We start from the raw sequence: 24,322 nt of genomic DNA on the forward strand, positions 1-24,322 counted from the left end.
ACAGCCCCCACCACCCAAGCTCCCAGTGGAGGCTGGCTGGAAGCAGGTATCTGGGATTTATTCATCTTCTATAATTGAAACTTTGTTGCCTTTTGCAGAGGACACAGCCAGCCATAGCAGGCGGGAAGCTTTGCTTCCTCCATCGCTGGGGCAACCAAGCCTCCTGCTTGCTCCAGCTCCGTGGCCGCCGGCCGCCATCTTGGTTGGGTTAATTGCATATAGTCGCTCTGATTGGCTGGTGGGCATAGCGAAGGTATGGTCAATTAGCATCTTTGTCTTTTATTAGTGTAGATTACTTTTATTTCTTTCTATTCAATTAGGGCAACATGTTGATTTTGAAATTATGGACGTACTCTCACCTATGAAGTTCATTTCAAGATCCAAAAGGCTCCTCTATATTTGTTGAGGACCCACACCATTATATGAGGACTATAATTTTTAAGGGTTTTTCTTTGAGTTCTCCTCTGATGTCTTAAGCCCACGTCTTTCTAAATTTGTACACACAATGAGAAAACTCACAGTTTGTTGCTTCATGTTCTTTTTAAAGTACTGTTTTGAGGGCTGGAGGTGAGATTAGGAGCCATTCTGCGTCAGACTATTCAATTTATTTCTACATAAATAAACCTTTTCAAAGTTCTACTTTTTCTTTGTTTAAAGATCTACCCCTTTCCTCATGTATGGTGCTGGTGCATTTCTGGTTGCCATTCTTATTACTACTGTTTGATCATTCTGTTAGCTTGTGGGGATGAGTGTTACGATCCTGCTTCACTAGCCGCACCACCGGGAGTTGGTTTGTGCGCACTTTGGATAGAGTGCTTTTCTTTTCCTTTGAAGAGACCATTCCAATACATATTTTCCTTAATTTAAAAAGCTGAATCCTTCAATTACTTTGTAATGAATTAAAATTTACTATAACTTTTCTAATCACAACTGCCTTCTTCTTATAGCTAATAAAGTGTGAGAGTCTACTCAGGGTCCATTATCGCATCACTTGTGAAAATATTAGCTAATATTGACTGAGCAATGACAATGTGCCAGTCACTGTTTTAAAAGCTTTACATTTATTATCTCATTAATCTCACAACAATCCTGTGAGTTAGATATTATCTTCATAGGAAACCGAGGTACAGAAAAGTTACCTACCAATTTGCCCCAAATAACATAACTAGTAAATTGCCAAGTAGGGATTTGCACCCTGGTTATCTAATATCAGCCCAAGAGGTTTATCCACTACTTTACTACCTCCCAAGTTTTTAGGGGCCTCCTTTCCCCTCAAGGACTAACTGCTTCACTCTAGGTTTTTTTTATTACCACTTTCTCTTTACAGTCTACCACAAATACTCAATAAATATTTATTACTTAAATAAGTGAAAGACTTAACTGCTTATTTTCACTGCTTTGCCCCCATCTCTTTTAATCTACATTGTCCTTTTAGAAAAAAAAAGGCAAACTAAAATCCCAAATACGGTTCTTACTCATTTCTGAGTGGTTAGAAGGTAACTGCACTCTACAGCTTAAAAACAACATTATAAGCTTAATAGTTTTCACTTATACTTTCTAAGTGAGCTGATCAACGCTAAACAGAAATGCATGTAGCTCTTCTGAGTATTTCATGACCTTGCAATCACACTTGCATCGAAGGGAGAATTTATAGCAATAATCTGCAAGAATTGGGCACTCCTCTCTCCCACTCCAGCAGAGCAGCTCTATGCTCCAGCGCAGCTCAGGTCACCAATTACACACCCCTGCCAGCCCTGGAACCAGTGATGCACCAGATCTATTCAAGCTACCTGTGCTCCCATCAGAACTCACGGTTCTATCTCCTAGTTTGTCAGATTTCTGACACAAATTAACAGGAGGCCAAGTAGATTATATGTCCTAGGCAGCACACTTGATTTAGGGTGAAAGGTTAGTGATCTAATATGCTAACACAGAAAAAGTTCTTGTTCTTTCTTTCCCTTCATCTCTCTCTTAAATTAATTTAAAAAATTAAAAATTTTTTTTCAAAAAGTTTGACTCAGTTGGTAACTCAGTTGGATAGAGCATCATCCCAATATGCCACGGTTGCGGTTCAATCTCTGGTCAAGGCATACACAAAAATCAATCAATGAATGCATGAATGAATGGGACAACAAATCGATGTTTCTCTCTCTCCCTAAAGTCAATTAAAAAATAAAAATAAAAAGTGATTACAGTTTCAGATTCTATGACAGGCTGATGGAGGAGGCATTATTTGAGATAGGCAAGCCTCTGGCCTCTCTTCCAATCACACCCCATAAATAACACTGAAGAATTTAGACACCAAAGCATGTAAGTAAATGCACAATGATATAACTGAGAGAAAAACACAATATTGAATTTTCAAGTGAAAACAGTCCCATAATTTTAATAGTCTAAGGTAAAAAAAACCAGCATGGTAGAAACAGAATGATTGTGAAAATAAAAGTCTGTTAATGTAGACAATAATTCTTTATGGTAGAAATTTATGTATATAAACTAATTCAAAGTGGCAAAGAACCCTTATATATTACCGATGGAGAACAGTGCCAGAGAAAAATGTACACATAATTAAATGTGGATAACTTGCAGAAGTAAATTGAGATGACACTGGTCTGAGTAGAGCAAATTAAAAAATATTTACAGAATGAAAAAGGTCAAATAAAAAATGCACATGTTAGAGGAGGAATTGTCCAAGACTAAGAATCTACTTCAATTCTTTGTATTTTAATAAAAACGATGCAATGGCATCATTTAAAAACTGAGTTAATATATTTTGAAAATTACTTACGTTGATGACTGATGAAGAAGTTGACAAATTTAAACCTTCAAGATCAGCTATCAGGCTTGGAGAAAGAGCTGGTGTGGGACGTGCAACTGGAACAGATACCGGGTTAACTGGAAGAAAAGGCCCAAATTAGAAAATGTGCATGAAAATTTAATTCATATTATTAAAAGCAACATTTTTATTTTGTTAGTAAGTCTAATTAAATTACATTGATTAATAAATTTATGGCAATGCTATTTAACATCTTGATGTAGTCAAGTTATTAACAAGTCATGGCAATTATTAGTCTTAGCTTTCAAAACATAATGGCAAATCCTATAACAAAATAAGGATATAAATATCTTGAGTAATAGTTTTTGAAAATTTTTATCACATAACATTATCACTAACATTTATCATCCAGCAACTTCACTAAAAGAAAAAGGTAAAGAAACATTTTTTCAAAGAAATAAAAATTAAAAAAAGAAACATTTTTTTTCAGACTAATATAAAGAATAACAATAGCTTTCAAGGGAGTTCTCCAGTTTAGTTATAAGTCTTAAAAGGGTGTTTAAATACTTTCTCTATTTTATTCTCCACTGTAATAATAATAGAGACACAGGCTACCTAATTCCCTTCTAATCATACTTTCAGCAAAAGCTATGTGCTAGCTAGGGAGCACTTCCGGCGCCAGACGGTCACCATGAAGTCCGCAGCAAAAACCGCAAACGCCACTTCAACGCCGCAAGATCCTGCTTCCCCGCTCTCCAAGGAGCTGCGGCAGAAGTACAGCGTCCGCTCCATGCCCATTCGCAGAGACCACGAGGTCTCGGTGGTTCGAGGACACTACAAAGGTCAGCAAATCACAAGGTAGTGCAGGTGTACAGGAAGAAGTATGTCATCTACATCGAGCGGGTGCAGCAACTGTACACGTGGGCATTCACCCGATCAAGGTGGTTATCACTGGCTAAAACTGGACAAAGATCGGAAAAAATTTTTTGAACACAAAGCCAAACCTAGACAAGTTGGAAAAGAGAAAAGCAAATATAAGAACTTACTGAAAAAAAATGCAGGAATAAATATAACCTGTGGTGCAGCCACAGCTTAGCTGTAGGTTTTTAGCCTAGTGTGTATTCCTTTGAAACTTTTCAAGGTGTCTCTGGAATATTTCTTCCCTTCCTGGTTTGTTATTGATATATGGCTCTGTAAATCTATTGTTGTCGTTTTGATTAATTTTATAAATAAAAATTGGAACGATTTCTTTAAAAAAGGCTATGTGCTAGTACTAGAGATCAGATACCTGAAAGTTTGAAAATTTTTAAAAAATGCAAATCTGATCATGTTACTTCTCTCAAGTCTCTTTTTTAAAAAAAATATATTTTATTGATTTTTCACAGAGAGGAAGGGAGAGGGATAGAGAGTTGGAAACATCGATGAGAGAGAAACATCGATCAGCTGCCTCTTGCACACCTCCCACTGGGGATGTGCCCGCAACCAAGGTACATGTCCTTAGTCGGAATCAAACCTGGGACCTTCCAGTCCGCAGGCCGACGCTCCATTCACTGAGCCAAACCGGTTTGGGCTCTCCTTAAGACTCTTGAAAAGCTCACAATTGCCTGCAAAAGTCCAAATCTTTAATTACGTGCACAAGGTGCTCTATGATCTAGGCTCAGCATTATCCAATTGGACTTTCTGTGATGATGGAAATGTTTTGTAGCTGAGCTGTCCAATGTGATGGCCAGAGGCAAATACACCTAAGGCGCTCTTGAAATGTTGCTATAATGACTAAAGAACTGCATTTTTATTTTTAATCAATTTAAATTTTAGTAGCTATGTATGGCCAGTGGCCACTAAATTGGAAAGCACAGGTCTAGCTTACCTCCAATTTTATCAGCTGCTATCAAATATTTTCCAAGATCTTATTTCATATCTTTGAGCCTTTTATTTTTTATTTCCTTTGCCTAGAAGGTTCTTCTCTGCCTTGTTCACTTTGCAACTTCTACCCATTAAGATACCACTTAGAGGGAAAGTACAACCTGACTCACCTAAACACAGCTTATATGTGCCTTCCTTATTACATAGAAATGTGTGGACATCCTTCTACAACCATATTTCTCTCATAATACAAATTTGTCTTTATATGTTTTTATTTCCACTAGTCTGTATAAGCAGACTTTTTTTTAGTACTAAGTAACTGCTCAACTGTTTGCTGAGTGAAATAAATGAAAACGTGAAAAAAGTTTTAGCTTCCTTCAAATTCTCACTCCAAAATAATACTATAAAGTAACATTTACTTAATTTGACATCATTTTTCAAAGCATCATTTTCTCATTTTAGTCTCACAATATCCCATAAATTAGACAGGACAAATATTAATTCATAAAGTTAGCAATAAATATTTCTTGAATGAGAGCAAGGGAGAGACAACGTTCAAATTATGGTTCAAGATATGTTCCCTGTCTTCAAATAACTGAACATCTAATTAATAAAAAAGATACACATGCTTGATGTAAAAAAATAAAAGTAACTATAAAGTCCATATGATATTGCCAAAAGAAGAAAAATTTCAAAGGAAATCTTAAATAAAATCTCAACATATACAATAGAAAAAGCAGAGTGGAGATTGGGTGAAGGAGAAATGGAGCCCTTGCTTTCTCATTTGCACTCCTTTGCTGTGCCTGAAGCGCTGCTACAAATCCTCAGGCTTCCTTAGACACATGTTGAAAACCACTGTACAGTTAAGCAAGTGCCATGGGGAGTTGGAAAGAAAAAAAAAGGATCAATGGGGATATGGTGGTAAGAGAAGGCTTCATGAATAGGAGGGAATGAAGTCTAGTTTTTCAGTAATATAGGATCTGAATAAGAGGAAAGAAAGAAATTGGTTAATTACTGGGTAAGAAAATGTAAACAAAGGCTGAGAGGTAGAAAATTGGAAAGCTAAGAGGGTTGGATTTATCTTGTACACTAAAGGGAACAGTTAAAAATCTACCAAAAAGAGGATATCAAGTGGTAGTATAAGGAACAGACTGAAGAAAAAGCATTTAGGTTGGAGTGAGGAAGAATTTACAATAGTTTCGGCAAGATGTGAAAAGGACTGAAGTAAGATAATGGCAGTGAGAAGACAGAAAAGACATTTATACTAAAGAAATTGTAAACTGAGGCATAAGGAGATCGAGGCTTGCCAAGGTCATAAAACAAGTGAATGTAGAACCACAGTAGGACTAGAAACGGGTTCTTCTAACTTGGATCAAAATATGTTGCCTTTCCAAGCAGCAGGTAACTTTTCTGGTGGATTCTAAATGCATGTTTGTCCGTCCACCCATCCATCCAACCATCCATCTAAAATATTACATGCCCATGTTTAATAATAAAAAGTGAGTTAAGAAAGCCTCTCATTTCAACTACGGCTCAGCTAAAGACTTAGGAAAAAGGTATCAAAGACTAGAGAGGAAAATTCATATCACAAACAAGTTTGACTCTTAAAGATAGGCTTTTAATATCATTTTAGAAGGTAGAGGCTCTGGTATTAAGGAAATGATTACACATCTGTTAACAGGTCTGGCAAGATGAAAGCTGACACTGAAAGTTTATCCTAAATTGGATTCTGAGGCCAGCTCACTATGCTGAAGTATTTAATTAATGTGTAAAAAACAAAATGACTCTATGCAGTTTGTTTTAAAATAACATGGCATAGAAATTAAAATGAGATACCATTTCCACCTATCATATTGGCAAAGGCAATTTTTAAATAACACAAATTTCAGCAAAGGTAAGGGTATAAGGAATCTGGCACTCTCATACTAATACTGTATAAGGTCGTATAAGCTTTGTGGAAGGCAATTTTACCAACAAAATTCTTTAAAGTGTTTGTCCCAGCAATTCTACTCCTGGGAATTTATCTTAAGGAAACAGTCATGGAGATAATGCAATAATATACTTATGGTGATGTGTATTGCTTCACTGATTATGATAGCAAAAAATGGAAACACGTTACATGTGTAACAATAGTAAACCTGTTAAAGAGAATTTATTACAACAATATAAAGAATAACCATGCAGTCATTAAAAATAAGGTTGTTAAAGAATATTTATGGCCTGGAAAGGAATGTGTATGATAAACAGAGAAAGAAGCAAATAACAAAACAGTATGTCAGTATGATTCAATCTGGGGGAAGAGGGATTTGAAAAGAACTTGAACTGATTGTCAGAATGTAAACCCAGGTATTTGGATTAAAACCCATTTTTTATTTTTCTTTCTTTTTTTAAATAAGAAATTAAAATATTTTTGGTAGCATACAGGGCTTTTGCCAGTTCCATTAAGTTCAGAGGGGAAAAAAACCTCTACAAAAAGTTTTTTTCTTTATTAAAGTATATTTAATAAAATAATTATAATTATTTTTCTGATCAAAGTTTTGCTTTAAACTTTAAGAAGTAAAACTTTCACATATAATAATTTAATGTGAAGTCATTTAACTGGTTGGCATCTTTGTTGGCATCATCTCTGTCCATCATAGATCACCCTTAAATATGCATATCACGTGCCAAGCACAGCTTTAAGTGCTTTTACATTTATCAACTAATTTAATCCTACTAATGCTTCTAAAAAAGTATTGCTATTTTCCCAATTTTATAGATAAAGCAACTAAAGCACAAGAGATTAAATAACATGCCCAAAGTTACATAGCTAGTAAGTAATAGAACTGGGATTTGAACTCAGACAGTCTAGCTAGCCCCATTGTCCTCTTAGCCACTCCACGCTACTGCCTGTACTGCAATTTACTCAACAATATGATATCACATATCAGAAGGCATATCTGAAGCATGATTACTGTCGGGTGATATAAATTTTTAAAAGTCTTCACAATTAGTTAGTTGTAGTAATAGTGTAATTACATAGGTTTACATTTCCTATAAAAGAGCACCAGAATATGATTGCTGCTTTATGATCATCCTATTGAGATGACATAGTATGGGGTACTAAAAAATATTTTAATTTACATAAACATAAAATATGACTGGAAAAGAGAAGGCATATTGCTACTTCTAAGCCTAATCTATCATAAGGCCATACATTACCTCAGCATAAATATTTTCTAATGTATTATCAACTAACCTCATGAAATAGTCATGTAATTTCATAACCTAAAGGAACCGTAGAAATTATCAGCCATTTATTTTTTACTTTACAAATGAATAAAATGAGACACAAATTAACTCAATTGATTAAAGGGCTCTGATTTCTAACAGAGTAAGGAAATATCAAGTTACTTATTCAAACCACAGAACTGTTTTTAGTAGCCAGTCCATTGCTAGGGTTGCTAAGTACACTTCCTCAGAGAGAAACAATGATTACTTCAGGCACCAGAGAGCTCTTACTCTTCCTTGCAGTTACTTCCCTTACTTTCTTCTCCTACCTCCAACTGCTTATTAATTCTTACACTCAGCTCAAGCATTGTGTTACATCTGGAAACTGCTAGGTGGGTTAGGTACCCCAATACCCAACAGCATTCTGGGCATATCTCTTATCTCATTTGATTTATAATGTGTCAATCTAATGGCCACTTTATGTGTTTCACCTATGACATTCTGAGAGTTCCTTGGGTAGGGACAATGTTGTATCCATTTAGAAACTCCAGCATGTAGCAGATTACCTAGATCATAGCAAGTGTTTATTTAATAAATGTTTTCTGAATTAAGACATAGATAAATTCAGTACTTGCAGTTTTCCTGGTATGTAGTGTGTAACGAACAAATAACCTCTGTGGATTATGATGTGCCTCTTATATGAAATAAGACGCCCCCCTTTTAAATTCCTTTAAAAAAATTTTTTTTATTGATTTCAGAGAGGAAGGGAGAAGGAGAGACAGAAACATCAATGATGAGAGAGAATCACTGACTGGCTGCCTCCTGCACACCCCCCACTGGGAATCAAGCCCGCAACCTGGGCATGTGCCCTTGACCAGAATCAAACCCAGGACCCTTCAGTCTGCAGGTCAATGCTCTATCCCTGAGCTAAACCTGCTAGGGCTCTGCCCCCCTTTCAAAACTAATCAAATTCTCACAGCTTAGAACTTATGCAAATGGAGAATAACTTTTTAATTTTTGATCAACAAACTGCTTGCCATTGACAATGGAGAACTAATATATGCAGGCTAATAAGTAGTATAAAATGAAGTCAATATTTTAAGAGCCATTATCAATAATGCTTTTCTCCCATAACACTCCACTTGTCTGTATCTGTAAGTGCAGGTCATACTTCTGCCACAAGCCTTTGTAGCTTTTTGTTTTCCTCCTCATTTTGTTACTATACTTTGCAACTCTATTATATCTCTTATATAAGTTGTTACCTATTCAGGTATCTGGATCCCTGACTATATCTGTAAGATAAATTCCTAGAAAAGAATTGCTAGGTCAAAATTGGTAGGTGTATACAATTTAAATTTTAATAGATATTGTTAAAATGACTCCAAAAAGCTACACCTATTTATATGCCTATCAAAAACATATGGAGAATGCCGGTTTCTCTAAACCTTTGCAATAATGGATGTTGCTTTAAAATCTTCGCCAATAGGTAAAAAATGATGTAAACTTTAAAATCTTCGCCAATACATGAAAAATTATCCAAATTTGGCTCCAATTTTATTTTAATTTCTCTATATTAAGTATGTCTCTGTATCATATATTTTGATTTCCCTATATTAAGGAATTTGTCATGAAACAGTCCAGGTAAATGATATAAATACAACAGCTTTATGTTCTGTTTATAAGAATGAAACAACCTACAAACATAACTCACCTCTAGCACGGGAAAACTATATTGAAAAATGATAGTAGTTTAATATTCATTAAGTCTTACTTGTTACTCTTGTAGTGCAAAATGTACCTACCAACAAAGTCAATTCCACTATCTCTTTCTCACAACAAAGGAGAAGATGGGTATACATCTTTGCACACCTGGGTTAGTATATTTGTATGATTCTAAGTTCTTAGGAGTGGGTGTGCTGAGACAAAGATTTTTTTGCAGTTAAAATACTGATAGGTATAGCCATACTGGCCTCCAAAAGCTTTTTGTACATAATTCTGTTTCCATCAAAAGTGTGGCAAGTGGAAGATGGTGGTGTACTTTATATTTGTAATTACTTTCCTAATTCCCTACCTCCTTAAGTTAAATGTTTCAATCCCCACAGTCAACATTTAACAATGTAGGAAGTTGTAAAATATAGATAATTATTTACTAAAACAAGTATAAATTACTAAAGCAAAAGATCTTAAAAATAATTTGTGCACTTTTGTCTGAACAATTATATTTATTCAAGTAATACATAGATTAGATTAAAAGATACTAATAAAGATACTAAATAGATTAAAAGATACTAAAAAAACCAATTTCTAAAATTTTCTTGCTATGTGTATCTATAATTTTTTTTATAATAGATGTTAATATACTTTGAGACATGTAAATGAAAGGTACTCCAAAAATAAAACATGTCACTAAACACAGAAGAAAAAATTTTAATTTTAATACTTACAATCATCTAGATCAAGAAGTGAAACATCTTTGGTAATAAGATTTCTATCTTGCTTTATTTTTGTTTCTTTCTCCTATAAAATAAGAAATACATAATTTATTGCATGTTCTATTTAAAAAACCTATGAGGTAGTCCTTTATGTTTTAAAACAAACATTTTCCTTTGCATAATCTTATAAGAAAAACAAACTTCTATGTAGGTACACAAGATGGTTGTTCTGAATCAAAATTTTTATTTTCGTTAGCATATGGTATTTCTTAATCACCATGCAAACTGTTAATTATTTTAAAATATTTTGTGTTTAAAGATTATAAAGAACCTTCAAAAGAAAACTTAAAGGGAAATAATTATTTTATAATCTGACAACGTTTTGCTAACATAAAAAATGTAATGTGGCCCTGGCCAGGTTGCTCAGTTGGTTAGATTGTTGCTCCAATATGCCAAGGTTGAGGGTTTGATCTCCGGTAAAAGCACATAGAAGGAGAAACCAACAAATCCATAAGTAAGTATAACAACAGGTCAGTTTCTCTCTCTTCCTTCCTCTCTCTCTCTAAAAAAAAGAAAAAAGTAATGTGGCTCTTTGTTAGAAAGAGTACAAATATTCTTGAAAATAATTTTTAAGCAAGTTGATTTAAGAAAAAAACAAACAATATATGAGATGGTCAATGGCATGTGATAGATTAGCCTTGCTGAGATGTAGTTTGTGACATACATTGTACCAGGTACTTAATATTTCAACACTGGGTTGGTTGTGTCAGACTTCTTCTGCCAAAGGTATTCATTAAAATCTATAAATGGGCCTGACCGGACATTTTCAGGTTCCTGCTCTTTAGGATGAAAATAATTCACTAAGTTTCTTTACTGTTTTCCTTTGGGGAGAGTAAGTATTTCAAAACATACCTGCACATAATTAGGGCTTCTTCTACCTCAGATTTGCTTATTCAGTCTACTATATTTTTGAAACTTGGATAACCATGGACTAGAAAAGTGTCTCTAAGCCTGAGGTATACATAGTTTGCTTAGAGATTCAGAAAAAAATGTGTAATCTTTTAAAAAAAATTAAGTGCAGTACGGAGTAGCATCATCAACAATTAAAGACAAACAAAGATTAGGGTGTTAAATAGATGTATTTGAATCAAGGTCATGACTTATCTTTATAATGTTTACCTTCTTTTTGCATTAAATCTTCTCAAATTAAAGGCCAAAACTTAAGTTTTTGCTAAATTGTTTTGTTTGTTCATTCATTCATTCATTCGTTAATAGATATACATAGAATTTTTAATATGTATCAGATTCTGTGCTAAGCAATGGAAATAACACACCCAAAACAGACATAGTCCCTACTTCAGATAATTTATAATTTATCAAAGGAATTTATAGCTTATTGTATATGTAAATTATTACAAATATGTTTGAAGTATTTTTTCTAACCACAAAAATTTAGCAAGCTACTACTACACCATGCCTACGTGAACAAGAGCAATACACCAAATTTCATGTTAGGTAACATTTTAAGAAGATTTTAAGTTCTGTTTGTTTTTCCCCTACTGCCAATACTCAGAAAAAAATATTTTCAAGACTCACACAATAATACCTATTAAAACACTAAATAAAAACATCAGCATTGATTTTTTTTTCAAGTTAATTATTTCTGCCATCGAAAACTCCAAATCAACTAGATGGGTTTTAATTTTCATTAGTTATTATAAACAGCATTTACCCCTCTCTCCACACCTCAAATGAATAACAATTTCTAGGGCTAGGGGAAAAAAAAGAAGAAATATTAGTTTTGAAGCTGAAATGTAAAAGCTGTAAGTAACAAAAACAGGCTCAGAAAGCAAATGTCATCTCAACTACAATATCATCCTTGTGAAGAAAGAACATATAACAAAAAGAGCTTATCACCATGTGACTTATCAACATGCTATGCTGAGCACAATGGGTGTAGCTTCCTATAAGCTACAATGGTGCATGACTGTCTTTATGGAACTGTAACATCCCTACCTGAAAAATTAGAAACCTTTCAAATTGAGATAAAGTTAAAGCTGCAGGCAAGTCTATACCTTATTTTCTACTTCACAGCTAAGAGTTTGTAACAATATCTATTAAATACACATCAGGTCACATACAACACAGGACAGAGCTGCATGTGAAATTGGTTTAAAACCTAAAACATAAAGAAAAAATGGCTCTCAAAAGGACAGAATTTCATTGACTTTCTGAGAACAGCAAATAACCAATGACTGAAATACAACATTAGCAATAGATAATGGTCATTTCTACTAAATTGAAAAAGCCTTGCATTTTGAATCAAGGCTATAAAAAGCTTCATGATGTGCTTGGCATTCCTCTCTTATGTTATATTTCATTTTTCATTTTAAAAAATCCATAGTAAGTTCAAAACATTTTCATACTTAAAGGATCTACTATAAAAATAAAAATCTGAATTCTAAACAAAGAAGTTAAGAGCCCTATTCCATCAAACATTTCTCCATTTGCAATTCATCTTGGTAATAGAGACAGAACCTGGGTAAATGCATATAGGACTTGAGGCAGGAGATTTTTCTTGCTCAATGCATAATTCATGTGCTCCGCCTGCAAAGTGTGTAAAATGAGAATTTCACACCGCAGCATGAGCCATGGAGCTGCAGAGAAAAGGCAGATGAAATCATATTTTACTGTGTGAATTTTATTCCTTACCCTCCCAATATTTATACAAAACCATCATTGACAAACCAAACACATTGACAGATCACCCACTGTTTCCATTGTGTTAGTACTTGAGAAGATATCAGGCAGAATCACAGATAATTTGTTTTTGTATATACTTTTTTAAATAGAGAATTAGGTTTTTAACAGCTGAGTGACTGTATTAGTCTTTTATAAGGACAACAGTAACTGATCTTAAAATCTCACTACAAAAATACCTAGTTATCAATTCATCACCCTCAAGTCCCCATTTTGTTTCTATGGTATTCGATTATACACCTCAACACATCAACATTCTCAAAATGAAATACAAAGTTACAGGGTTAAGAAACTAATTTTTATTTAATATATGTCATTTCAAATAATAAATAAAAGATCCTGGAAATTCTTATTAAACTCCAAATAATACAAACAAAATTATGTTTGTATTATATCTGTAAATATATCTGTAAAGTTTTTTTATGCATTATGCATGCTCATTTTCATGCTGATTTTTTTTTAAAAAGCAAGTAGAGAAAAAAGATCTTACACGACAAGCACCAAATATGCTCCCTAAAAGGAAACTATCGCAAAGAGGTTTGAAATTTAAACCACAGAACAGGTTAAGTATGTAAAGTTTGTTAAACCCATACTGTGCTGTGTAATCAACAAAAATTCAAGGCTAACTTTTAGCCTCACAGAGCAAGATATTTGCATGAAATATTTTCAATTAGAATTACCAATCAAGTACCATTTAAAGACTCTCTTGCCTTCAAATCATCTAACAATTTTGATTTTAAAAATCTGAGGCTCACACTTACACTGTGCTTTAAAACAAAAAAGTACATTATCAATAAATTAAGACTTCTTTGTAAGTTAAAAATTAGTCTAAACTGTTAAACAAATCTACCCTATTAAGTTATATCTACTTCAATAAGAAAGCTTGCTTAATGGCCTTTACCAGGGGTCCTCAAACTACGGCCCGCGGGCCACATGCAAATACAAATATTGTATTTGTTCCCGTTTTGTTTTTTTACTTCAAAATAAGGTATGTGCAGTGTGCATAGGAATTTGTTCATAGTTTTTTTTAAACTATAGTCCGGCCCTCCAACGGTCTGAGGGACAGTGAACTGGCCCCCTGTTTAAAATGTTTGAGGACCCCTGGCCTTTACTATTATTTAAAGATTTCAATTGAAGTCAAATAATATTTCTATTCTGGAGAACTTAAAACATCAACTAAACTGGGAAAGACATAAATTTAAAGAGGCAAAGCTTTGAATTTCAAGAGTAAAAACCAATATTCTACGATATTCACTTAAGTTATATAATTGCAACATAGATAAATACTTGTGAAAACACAAGTAAAACTTGTTTCCTACATCTCAAATAGGGTAGAAAATAGTTCAAATTCTTTTTTTTATATATATATATTTCAATTTTTTACAGAGAGGAAGGGAGAGGGATAGAGAGCCAGAAACATCGATGAGAGAGAAACATCGATCAGCTGCCTCCTGCACACTCCCTACTGGGTATGTTCCCGCAACCAAGGTACATGCCCTTGACTAGAATCGAACCCGGGACCCTTGAGTCCACAGGCCGACGCTCTATCCACTGAGCCAAACCAGTTAGGGCAGTTCTTTCCATTCTTATCCATAACCTATCTCAGACCAAATGCCAAAAATTTTTTAAACCCAATTATTTGGGGCAAAAGAATTATTTCATAAAAAGGACTAGACTCAAATTAAAATATTTCTCTATTATAGATATTTCACAAACAAACACTTAAAAATAAAAATGTGCTTGCCCATCAAAATAATTGTAACTGAAAACAAGATAACTTTCTTTGGTCATTACTGACAATATCTGATCTCAATTAAGGACATCTCTCAATAATACAAAGAGCCTGGCCAATGTGCCTTAGTGGTTTAGCGTCGACCCATGAACTAGGAGGTCACAGTTCAATTCCAGGTCAGAGCACATGCCTGGGTTGTGAGCTTGATCCCTAGTAGGGGGTGTGCGGGAGGTAGCTGATCATTGATATTTCTCTCTCTCCATCTCCCTTCCTCTCTCTGAAAAAATAAAATAAAATAAAAAATACGATCTTACAAACATAACACCAGAATGTATGACTATGGTTTTGCATCCTATGAATCTGCTGGGGCATGGTGTCAAATGACAAACACTTCAGGAACATAATTCAACAGAGATTCTTACCATTTGACTGTCCCTACACCATTCACATGAGTAATACCCTCTCATCAATAATGGTTTTTATTCCATGCAGTCTTTCTCAACTACAAGTGGAGGGACCACCCTTTTATAAGGGGCCACTTTCTCCTCAGCTTGTATTTCCTATAATAAGAGAAGTGTAAGAGGAAGAACAAAGACATAGAAATGGAAAAGTATACAGCATGTTAAGAGAACAAAAAATAGTATATTGGGATCCGAACACAGGGAACACAAAGGGGTTTAAGTCTAGAAAGAAGGTCTGGACATGTTAGTCTGAGGATTTACTGAACTTGAATGATAATGGAGCATCATTATAGGTAATGTGAGCATTAATCTGGCAGCTGCACAGAAGGACTGGGATTGGGGAAGCTCTGCAAATGACCAATGGCAATGGTCTATGAGTGAGGTAATAAAGAACTGATCTAGAGTGGTGGTGGTAGAAAAAGAAGAAACAGGTATGAGAAACAACAAACAGAGCCTCTAAGACTTGGCAACTGTATGAACATGTAGGATGAGGGGGGGAATCAAAGACAATTCTGGGGCTACAGATCTGGGAGAAAAAAGTCTGGTACCAAATGGCAGAGCATGTGTCCTTCTGGCTATATCGATAGGTTCGGGAAACCAGTGGCTCCTGACAGATCTAAGAAATTGGCTTGAATTTGGGGGGAAATGTTATAGCTGTTGAAGGGACTTAGAAATATTATGGAAGACTTCAGATAAGTTTTAGTTAAAACTATAGGAGTGAATAGGTCTCACAATAGGAAAAATTGTAGAGAAAAAAAGACAAAACAAAATATTTCACATTAACTTTTATTTATTAATGTAATGTATTTTTAAATTAATTTTATTGGAGTGACACTGGTTAAAAAGATTATACATGTCTCAAGTGTACAATGCTATCATATATACAGATGATGTATCATACTATTTTTGAAAAATAATATATACTAAGCACTAACTTTGGGGCAATGTTCACACTTGGGTGTCACAAGGTGGTAAAAGTGAAGCAATCAAAAGACTGAAAGGTCAAAGAAGTCAAAAGAAAAAGGATGCAGAGTTTCAAGTAGTAGAGGAAGAGTCATGAACGTTCCGAGAAGGATAATTACTGAGAGAAGGCCACTGGGTTGGGGGAAGATCATGGCTGACTTTTCAGAGCAGTATCTGTAAGAAGTGATAAAAGTGAAAACCAATTCCAAAGGGACTAAGAAATAATTAAGAGGCAGTACATAGAGAATATCTAGATTATTTTTCTAAACTCTCATTGTCACACACTCTCACTGTCTCTGACTCTCTTCAACTCCCTCCTCCCTCTCTCTCTTTAAATGCTAGTAAAAACTTGAGTGCTTTGGTTAGCAGAGAAAGCATTATGGAAGAAAAAGACTAAAGGTGCAAAGGAAGCTGATGATTCTCAACAAAACAAGGCCAAAAGGAAGTAGGACTTATTCTTGGTTCAGTGGATAGGGTCACTTACTCAGAGCTATCAGTATTCAAAGAAAAATAAGGGTAAACAGATTGTGTGTTAGAGAGCAGAGAGTGGTAGGAGACACAGCATATGGCAGCTCAGTATTCTGCAGGAAGTGGATGAGATCACAAGCTGCAAGCTTTAAGGGGTCATCCCTGAATGTTGACTTATAACTTGAATGGTATAAAAAGATGAAAAAAACGTACAGAAGACCTAAGAGTTATTAAAAAATGTTGGTTCCTTTTAGCATTGGTGTTCTATAATGCTAATATTGTTGCTCTCATGGAATTAATGTACAAGTAAAAATATGTTAATACTGCCCTGGCTAGTGTTTCCCATTGGTTAGAGCATCAACCCACACATTGAAGGGTTGCAGGTTCGACTACTGGTCAAGGGAACAGGGTTACAAGGTTCATTACCTGGCCCCAGTCGGGATACATGTGGGAATCAACCAATCGATGTGTCTCTCTCATATCAATCTCTCTAAATATCTCTCTCTCTCTCTCTCTCTCTCTCTCTCTCTCTCTCTTTCTCCTCCTTCTCTCCCCTGTCTCTATCTAAAAGCAATGGAAAAAATCCTCAGGGGAGGATTTTTAAAAAAAGTTAACACTGATGTTTTATATTTATATAATGCTTTACAATGATTTTCCACATTAGATTTTTTATAACAGCACCTGAAAGAAGTAAAGTAGGTATCAGCATTTCTACTTTATAGATGAGGAAACCGAAGGATAAAGATATTATTGCCCAACAAGTACAACACTATGCCTAACCCATAGGACCACCATATTCAAGGTACCTCAAGTTCTCATTTTCGTGCTCAGTATTCCCAAAACACACTGTCCACATAAAAGAAAAGAAAGAAAAAGAGTAAAAGTATAGGATCTAGTTTGGCTGCAGATTTAGATCTTATGAATTTTCAGAACTAAAATACTGTCATACTAAATTAATGTAAAGCACCCACCATCTGCCTTTATTACTCATAATTTATAGCAGAAGCCACAACACTTGGTGCAAGAAGGACTCTTCTATAATTACAGAGTTGCCAATGATTAGAAAATTGGTATACTTGTAATTTCATGGTAGACTCCAAATCACTCAGAAAAAAGTAGAAAGAAAAAAATATGGGGTTCCAAGGTAGAAAATATTCCAACTAATAAATTAAAACAACCCATCGTGTCTGTCTATTACAGACAGGAAAAGGCATTCTATTATAGAGAAAGTAAGCTACATAAGCAAAACACATAGACATAAAACTAACAACAACATGAATAAAACTTGAATTTCTCAAGAGTCTTGAATCATTGAAATACTTTGAAATTTTATAATGATATTCTACAGTAAAATATTTTCAATTATAAAGAAATTCAATCTGATCATTGATAGTCTTTAACAAACAAGAACCAAATTGAACTGCTGATCGGTGGTACCTCTGTGGCTTTTTAATGGGGTCCTAAACCCCTGCTTCCAATACTATACAGGCACTAATTTTTCAACTTTTACAAAACTTCCTAAGATAACTCGTAATACATTAAACAATAAAGAATTTAAATTAAAAAGAAAAGAATAACTCATTTTAATTCCACCCGCTCGACATTCACTGATTTCTTGTTTGGTCATTTTTAAAAACACTGACTTCTTAATCTGGGTTATACTTACTGTTAATTTCTAAAGCCCCTTTATTTCATTTTAAATAACACCTTAAGCTTTTTGTAATTTAATATAAGTAGAAAATCAGAGGATATCAAACTCACTATGTAATAAGTTTTATACAAGGTCAGGTTAATAAACCTGTAAGATTTTACGTAAATTTTTGAAAAAAAATCTTAGATATATCTCTATATATAAAAGCCTAAGCGACCGTCCAACCATCTGACCGGTATCTATGATGTGCAATGGCCACCAGGGGGCAGACGCTCCAACCGGTAGTTATGATGCGCACTGACCACCAGGGGGCAGACACTCAATGCAGGAGCCGCTGAGCTGTGGTGACTTGGCAGCTGAGGTAAACAGGTGACTCCTCCGAAACCAGAGAGAAGGGAGCCTGATTCTGGGGTGCATCACCTGAGAACCACCCTCTTGCAATCCGGGACCCTTTGGGGGATGTCGGAGAGCCAGTTTCAACCCAATACCCACAGGCCAGGCCGAGGGACCACCTCTGCACGAATCCGTGCACCGGGCCTTTAGTATATAATATAGAGACAAGTTTTGAATATAAATTCAAATTTAAAATAGGTTTTACTATATGCAAGGATATTTAAAAGATGGTAAGACTAATATTAATTTTAAACATGCTTATTCTTTAACAATAAATCTCTGAATAGAGGAGGGCAATTATATACTTCAATGGATTTATTTTCATCCTTGGCTACTCCGATGAGAAACTGATAGGTAGAGAACAAATAAATGGGGGAAAACTATTATGTACAATATTTACTTTTGATTTCAAATATTCTTTTATTACATAAAAAGTATTTTTTATTTCTGAAAGATGTTTTATCAATAATAAATGTTGTCTTATTGAATTCTTCTTCAGCAAAAAAAAAATTGAATTCAATTTAAAAGATAAGACTTGACCATATTTTCAACATATAGAATGCAGTTTATTTTTTAAAAACCTCATTGAGCCCAGCTGGTGTGGCTCAGTGGTTGAGCATCGGACCATGAACCAGGAGGTCAAGGTTCCATTCCCGGTCAGGGCACATGCCTGGATTGCAGGCTCCATCCCCCAGTAGGGGGCATGCAGAAGGCAGACAATTAATGATGTTTCTCTCTCATCAGTGTTTCTATCTTTTTATCCCTCTCTCTAAAATCAATTTAAACACACACACACACATAAAATTAATAAGTTTAAAAACAAAACAAAAATGCATTTGAAGCCTACAATCAACATGATCCATCGATAGGAAGGGAGTAATAACTAAAGATCAGAAAGATATTTATTAGGTTTGAATTTTGTATTAATAACAGCATTTTTGCAATTTATACTTTTTTTTTTGCTGCTAAGCAGACAAGGTTAAAAATATATCAAAAAGTGTAACATTCTATTACATAAATGGTTCTTACCTTTGCTTTTAAATACATGGCTACTGAATTTTTATTAGTTAAGGAATGTATATCCTCTGATTAAAGCTTTGAAAATATTATCCAAAACACCTGATATTTTAAAAAAGGTTATTAGTCTCAATTTCATAGGCCACATTTACATTTATATTCCTTTGCTCAATACTATTTCTGCACTTCCTTTTACTTCCCCTTTAGCAAAGACTCCCTTGTCACATCCTAGCCAAGAACAACAAAGGCCATACTCATAACTACTGAGCTCTTTAATTCATGGCAAATGATGAGGTTAAAAAAAATTTCTAACTTCTCTGCAGGGTTGAGTTATGAGGGAAGCAATTACCTAGAAAAAAATAATATAAAATCAGAGGTGCAGATGAATGAAGATAGTGTTTTAGTTGTCAGTGACAATATTCAATTCCTTTCTTAGATTCTTGGATTTTCTATAACACTATTTTCAGAAATATTTATTCTTAATTGGGAAAAGGCTATGAAAACATTTACTTTCAATTACAACAAATGTGTAACCTCTTACCTTGGTGACTTTTCTGGATTTAGATTCACTTTCTGATTTTGATTCAGATTCTGAAGAACTGTCTTCTATTGAACTAGATTCTCCACTGGAAGAATCTGAAGTTTCAGATTTTTCATTTTCCGTCTCCCCACCTTCAGAATCACTATGTAGAAGAATAAATTTTGAAATATCAACTTTAAATCCTTTATATAAACAAGTTTAAGTAGTTTGAAAAAATCAAATGACAAATGTTGCCATTTGTCCAGTTTGCCTATAAATCCTAACATTCACTAGAGAAGAGTATTTCACTGAGAACCACTTCTTTTTAGTATTTAAAAAGATGATGGACTGGCTGGTGTGGCTCAGTGATTGAGTGTCGACCTATGAACCAGGAGGTCATGGTTCGATTCCCCAGTCAGGGCACATGCCCAGGTTGTAGGCTTGATCCTCCAGTAGGGGGTGAGTAAGAGGCAGCTGATCAATGATTCTCCTCTCATCACTGATGTTTCTATCTCACTTCCTTCCTCTCTGAAATCAATAAAAATATATTTAAATAAATAGATAGATTGATAGACGATAATATGGTTTTAAAATCCCAGAATAGAGTGAACTAATAATATAGGTTATAGTATCTACAATCAAATAAATTAGATCCCATTCAAAACTAATTATACCACATCACACAATCTCAAATGCAAAAGATCATAAAATAACTTAAAATTATATCCTAAATTGAAAAAACTAATAATTGAATGTTTGATTTACCAGGAATATATATTAAGTGCTAACGGTAATGACTTTAAAGATACTTAGGCTGATTTTTAAAAAGCTGTCTCAAATTATTAAGTGTTTGTTAATAAGTTTAAGTTATTTATACATGGACTTTTGCTAATATAGACTTGCATTTTATAAATTTTCTGTCCAAGAAAATTATTTACCTATGTTCCTAAATGTGACCCTAAAACATATCATATGAGAAAATGTTGCCCAGTTCAAAAGAGAATTCTTCTAATGCACTTAAGTGTTACTTTTAAAAAAGTAGGATAATTAAATATAAATTTTTAAAATACCAAATGATCAAATCTAAGTGCTGATGCCATTCATTCATTCACTTTGTTTCTCATTTAACACATATTTGATTGCCCACAAATAAATGGGGGAAAAACTATTAAGTACAATATTTGCTTTTGATTTCAAATATTCTTTTATTATATAAAAAGTATTTTTATTTCTGAAAGATGTTTTATCAATAATAAATGTTTGCACTGTTAGGTGCTGAGGATAACAATGGTTAGTAAGATACAGATGATCTCCACGTGCCTGCCTTACACAGTCTGCTGTCCCTGAAGACACAGAGAAGTAAGGTGCCATTGACAAGAAAATAAGGTAAGTAATAAAGTATAGTGTGCCATAAGAACATGTGGGGGGGGGGGGGGGGCATCTCAACAAAGGTTGCTTTCCTGGGAGATGGCAAAGAAAGAATCTCAAGAACTTGAGGAATTTGCCCAAACCTATAGGTATTGCAGGCAAAGCCTGATGGCAACTGTGTAGCTTGGGTTCTTCACCCTGAGGGTTAATTAAAGCTCAATCTGGAGATTCCTTAAAAGATTCCAGCAAAGATTTAGGAGAGCCTATATGATAAATTACTATTCTTCTTGTGTTTATGCAAATAATCAGGCCAAAATGAAGCTGGCTTTAATGCAGCAAATAAATTGGTCATAATTTGGCTCTTTGGTAAAAATGAGGATGATTTTAAGGGGAAAAACTGTTTCAATAGAATTTGTAATACATAGTTGTGAATATTAGAATCTAATTTAGTTAGTTGTCTTCAAAATTTTGTCACCCATAAACTGAACTGAATTATGAATTTTTTTGTTTTCTTAATATTTGGCTATAACCTTCCAAACTAATGTTTCCTTTCTATCCCATCCTTTGACTTGGAATTATTGAGAACTAAAAATTTTGTTTCTGAGCTTTGTACTTGCAAATTATAGCCAAAGGACTTGATATAACCTTGAGAAATAGCCACAACAGCTCATTCATAATCATCATAACTGATGTTATGTAAACCATGCAGAATTTACATCAACAGAGATATTCAAATAAGATATGCAGATAAAGAGAATCTATCAGATTGTCACTGCTTGCTTTCATTCTAGAAAATAAAACAACTTTGAGACTTACATCTAAAAATCTCAACTGACAGCCTTACAGACTTAGAAATTGGTTTGTAATTTGCTCTGGTCATTAACCTTTGTCTTTTTCCTTCTGTTTTCAGAGGCATACCCTTATTAAATACCCGACTGCTAGTTTACACAACATCGGTCTCACTTTGGGAGCCCAGCTGCATCACTCTCTTCAGAACTGAGACTCAACAATTTCACTGAACTGACTTAGTATCAGGACTACATGATTAAGTTAATGAAATATGGAGCAATCTACCAACTTTGATTCTGGATATAACAATTAGATATTAAGACGATGATGCTTCCGGGATTCTGGACCATCACTACTTTGTTAAGAATCAGCTAACAGACTGTTCCAGTCTGGGATCCCATTCCCTTGTCTCACTTAGATCAGGCAGGAAAAGATTTCCATACCCTATATGTGCAGGGACTACAGCCCTTGTCAGCAGGAAGCAGTTACTGAAGACCAACTGACCTCCCTCAGCAACCTTAACAGATCTCAGGGATAGACCTCTCTGAGAAAGAAATGAGACAGGCCAATAAGCCAGGACAAGCAGAATAGGGAAACTGAGACAGTTAAATGGACAAACAGCTTACAGCCATCTGGTAAATCAAGGACACTTAGTGCTAATGGTTTACACTTCTCTTCCCAACCAAAGGGAAGATAACAGAAATCCAATTAGTGCCATTTGTGCCCATCATACCCAAGAACAGATGAAGTCACGGGGAATAAATCTCATTTTGGCACATCAGCATAAAGCTGATGAATATCCTATTGAGATCCTCCCCCAAGATCTCCCCTAAATTCCCAGTCTTTAAAACCCTCAAGGTAAAGAGCCTAGCAGGTGCACTCCCTCTAAGGAGCCTACGGGAACTTTCCCCTCCCCCCTTCTAATCCCCCCAAAGCTTGTTAGCTGTGCCTTTCTCCATCCAGAGCTCCAAGGGCCCTTCTGCCTCTGTAACTTGTTTCCTGAGCCTATGCAGCCCAGTTGGCTCACTTCTACTGCCTCTGTCACTTTCTAAATAAACTATCTCTTATGATTTGGAAAAAAAAAAGAATTTATCTTGTGCCAGGCATATTAGGAACTTCATACCAATCATCTAATATAGACATTCCACCATATTTTTACTGAGCATCATTATCCTACTAGTGGCCCGATGCACAGATTTGTGCATATTGAAAGGAAATTAATTAGCAGAAAGATTCGTGCAGTAATTACATTACTGCAAAAATTACATGTCAAAATAGTATATATAATATCTATACTAATAAAAGGGTAATATGCTAATTAGACCAGACGTCTTCCGTATGTCCTTCTAGACAAAGCCACAGCTGCTGCGAGGGCCTGCCCCCGTAGGAGAGGTGGTGGTACGGGCTGGTCCAGCCCTATGGCTCCTTTCGCAGAGGCAGTGCGGGAGAGGAGGTGGTGAGGGAGAGGCCACGGCATGGGCTGGTCCTGAGCCTTGGCCCTGTTCGCAGAGCTTGGCTAAGGGACCCCCTCCAGTGCACGAATTTTCATGCACCAGGCCTCTAGTAGTATTATAAAATTAAAACATGCGTGCAATTGGTGCCAGCGAGAGCTTTATATGTATCGCACATGTGCAAGTCACCGTTTATTTTTAAATTGCCAGTGGGCATCATATGTAGTGGGTGGTCGGTCGGACAGTTGATGAATAAATCGCAATGTGGTTCATGTTGAATGTCAACAATAACCACCAAATTCATGATCAACAATGACAGATCGAAACACATGCATGCGATTGGCGCCAGCGAGAGCTTTATATGTATTGTGCATGAGTCAGTCAACATTTTTAAATTGCCAGTGCGTGTCATATGTACCGGCTGGTTGGTCAGTTGGTCACTTAGCCATATATATGTATGTATATATA

At 35.0% G+C, this 24,322-nt stretch overlaps 1 protein-coding gene across 7 annotated transcripts in view; it reads right to left on the minus strand.

Moving 5' to 3' along the window:
* The window catches only part of AP3B1 (adaptor-related protein complex 3, beta 1 subunit), a 188,961-nt gene that overhangs the window by 62,175 nt on the left and 102,464 nt on the right, over nucleotides 1–24,322 (minus strand). For 6 of the 7 annotated variants that reach the window (XM_014550016.1, XM_014550037.1, XM_014550027.1 and 3 more), the window contains exons 20-23: nucleotides 20,268–20,409; nucleotides 12,820–12,888; nucleotides 10,294–10,366; nucleotides 2,789–2,895 (exon numbers count right to left, since the gene is read on the minus strand). In XM_014550016.1, the coding sequence (XP_014405502.1) occupies nucleotides 2,789–2,895; nucleotides 10,294–10,366; nucleotides 12,820–12,888; nucleotides 20,268–20,409 (391 nt within the window). The remainder of the gene's footprint in view (nucleotides 1–2,788; nucleotides 2,896–10,293; nucleotides 10,367–12,819; nucleotides 12,889–20,267; nucleotides 20,410–24,322) is intronic. The other variant, XM_005858062.2, reaches the window with a different exon arrangement.

This window comes from Myotis brandtii, unplaced genomic scaffold (assembly GCF_000412655.1).
Source record: "Myotis brandtii unplaced genomic scaffold, ASM41265v1 scaffold115, whole genome shotgun sequence".
Taxonomy (NCBI): domain Eukaryota; kingdom Metazoa; phylum Chordata; class Mammalia; order Chiroptera; family Vespertilionidae; genus Myotis; species Myotis brandtii.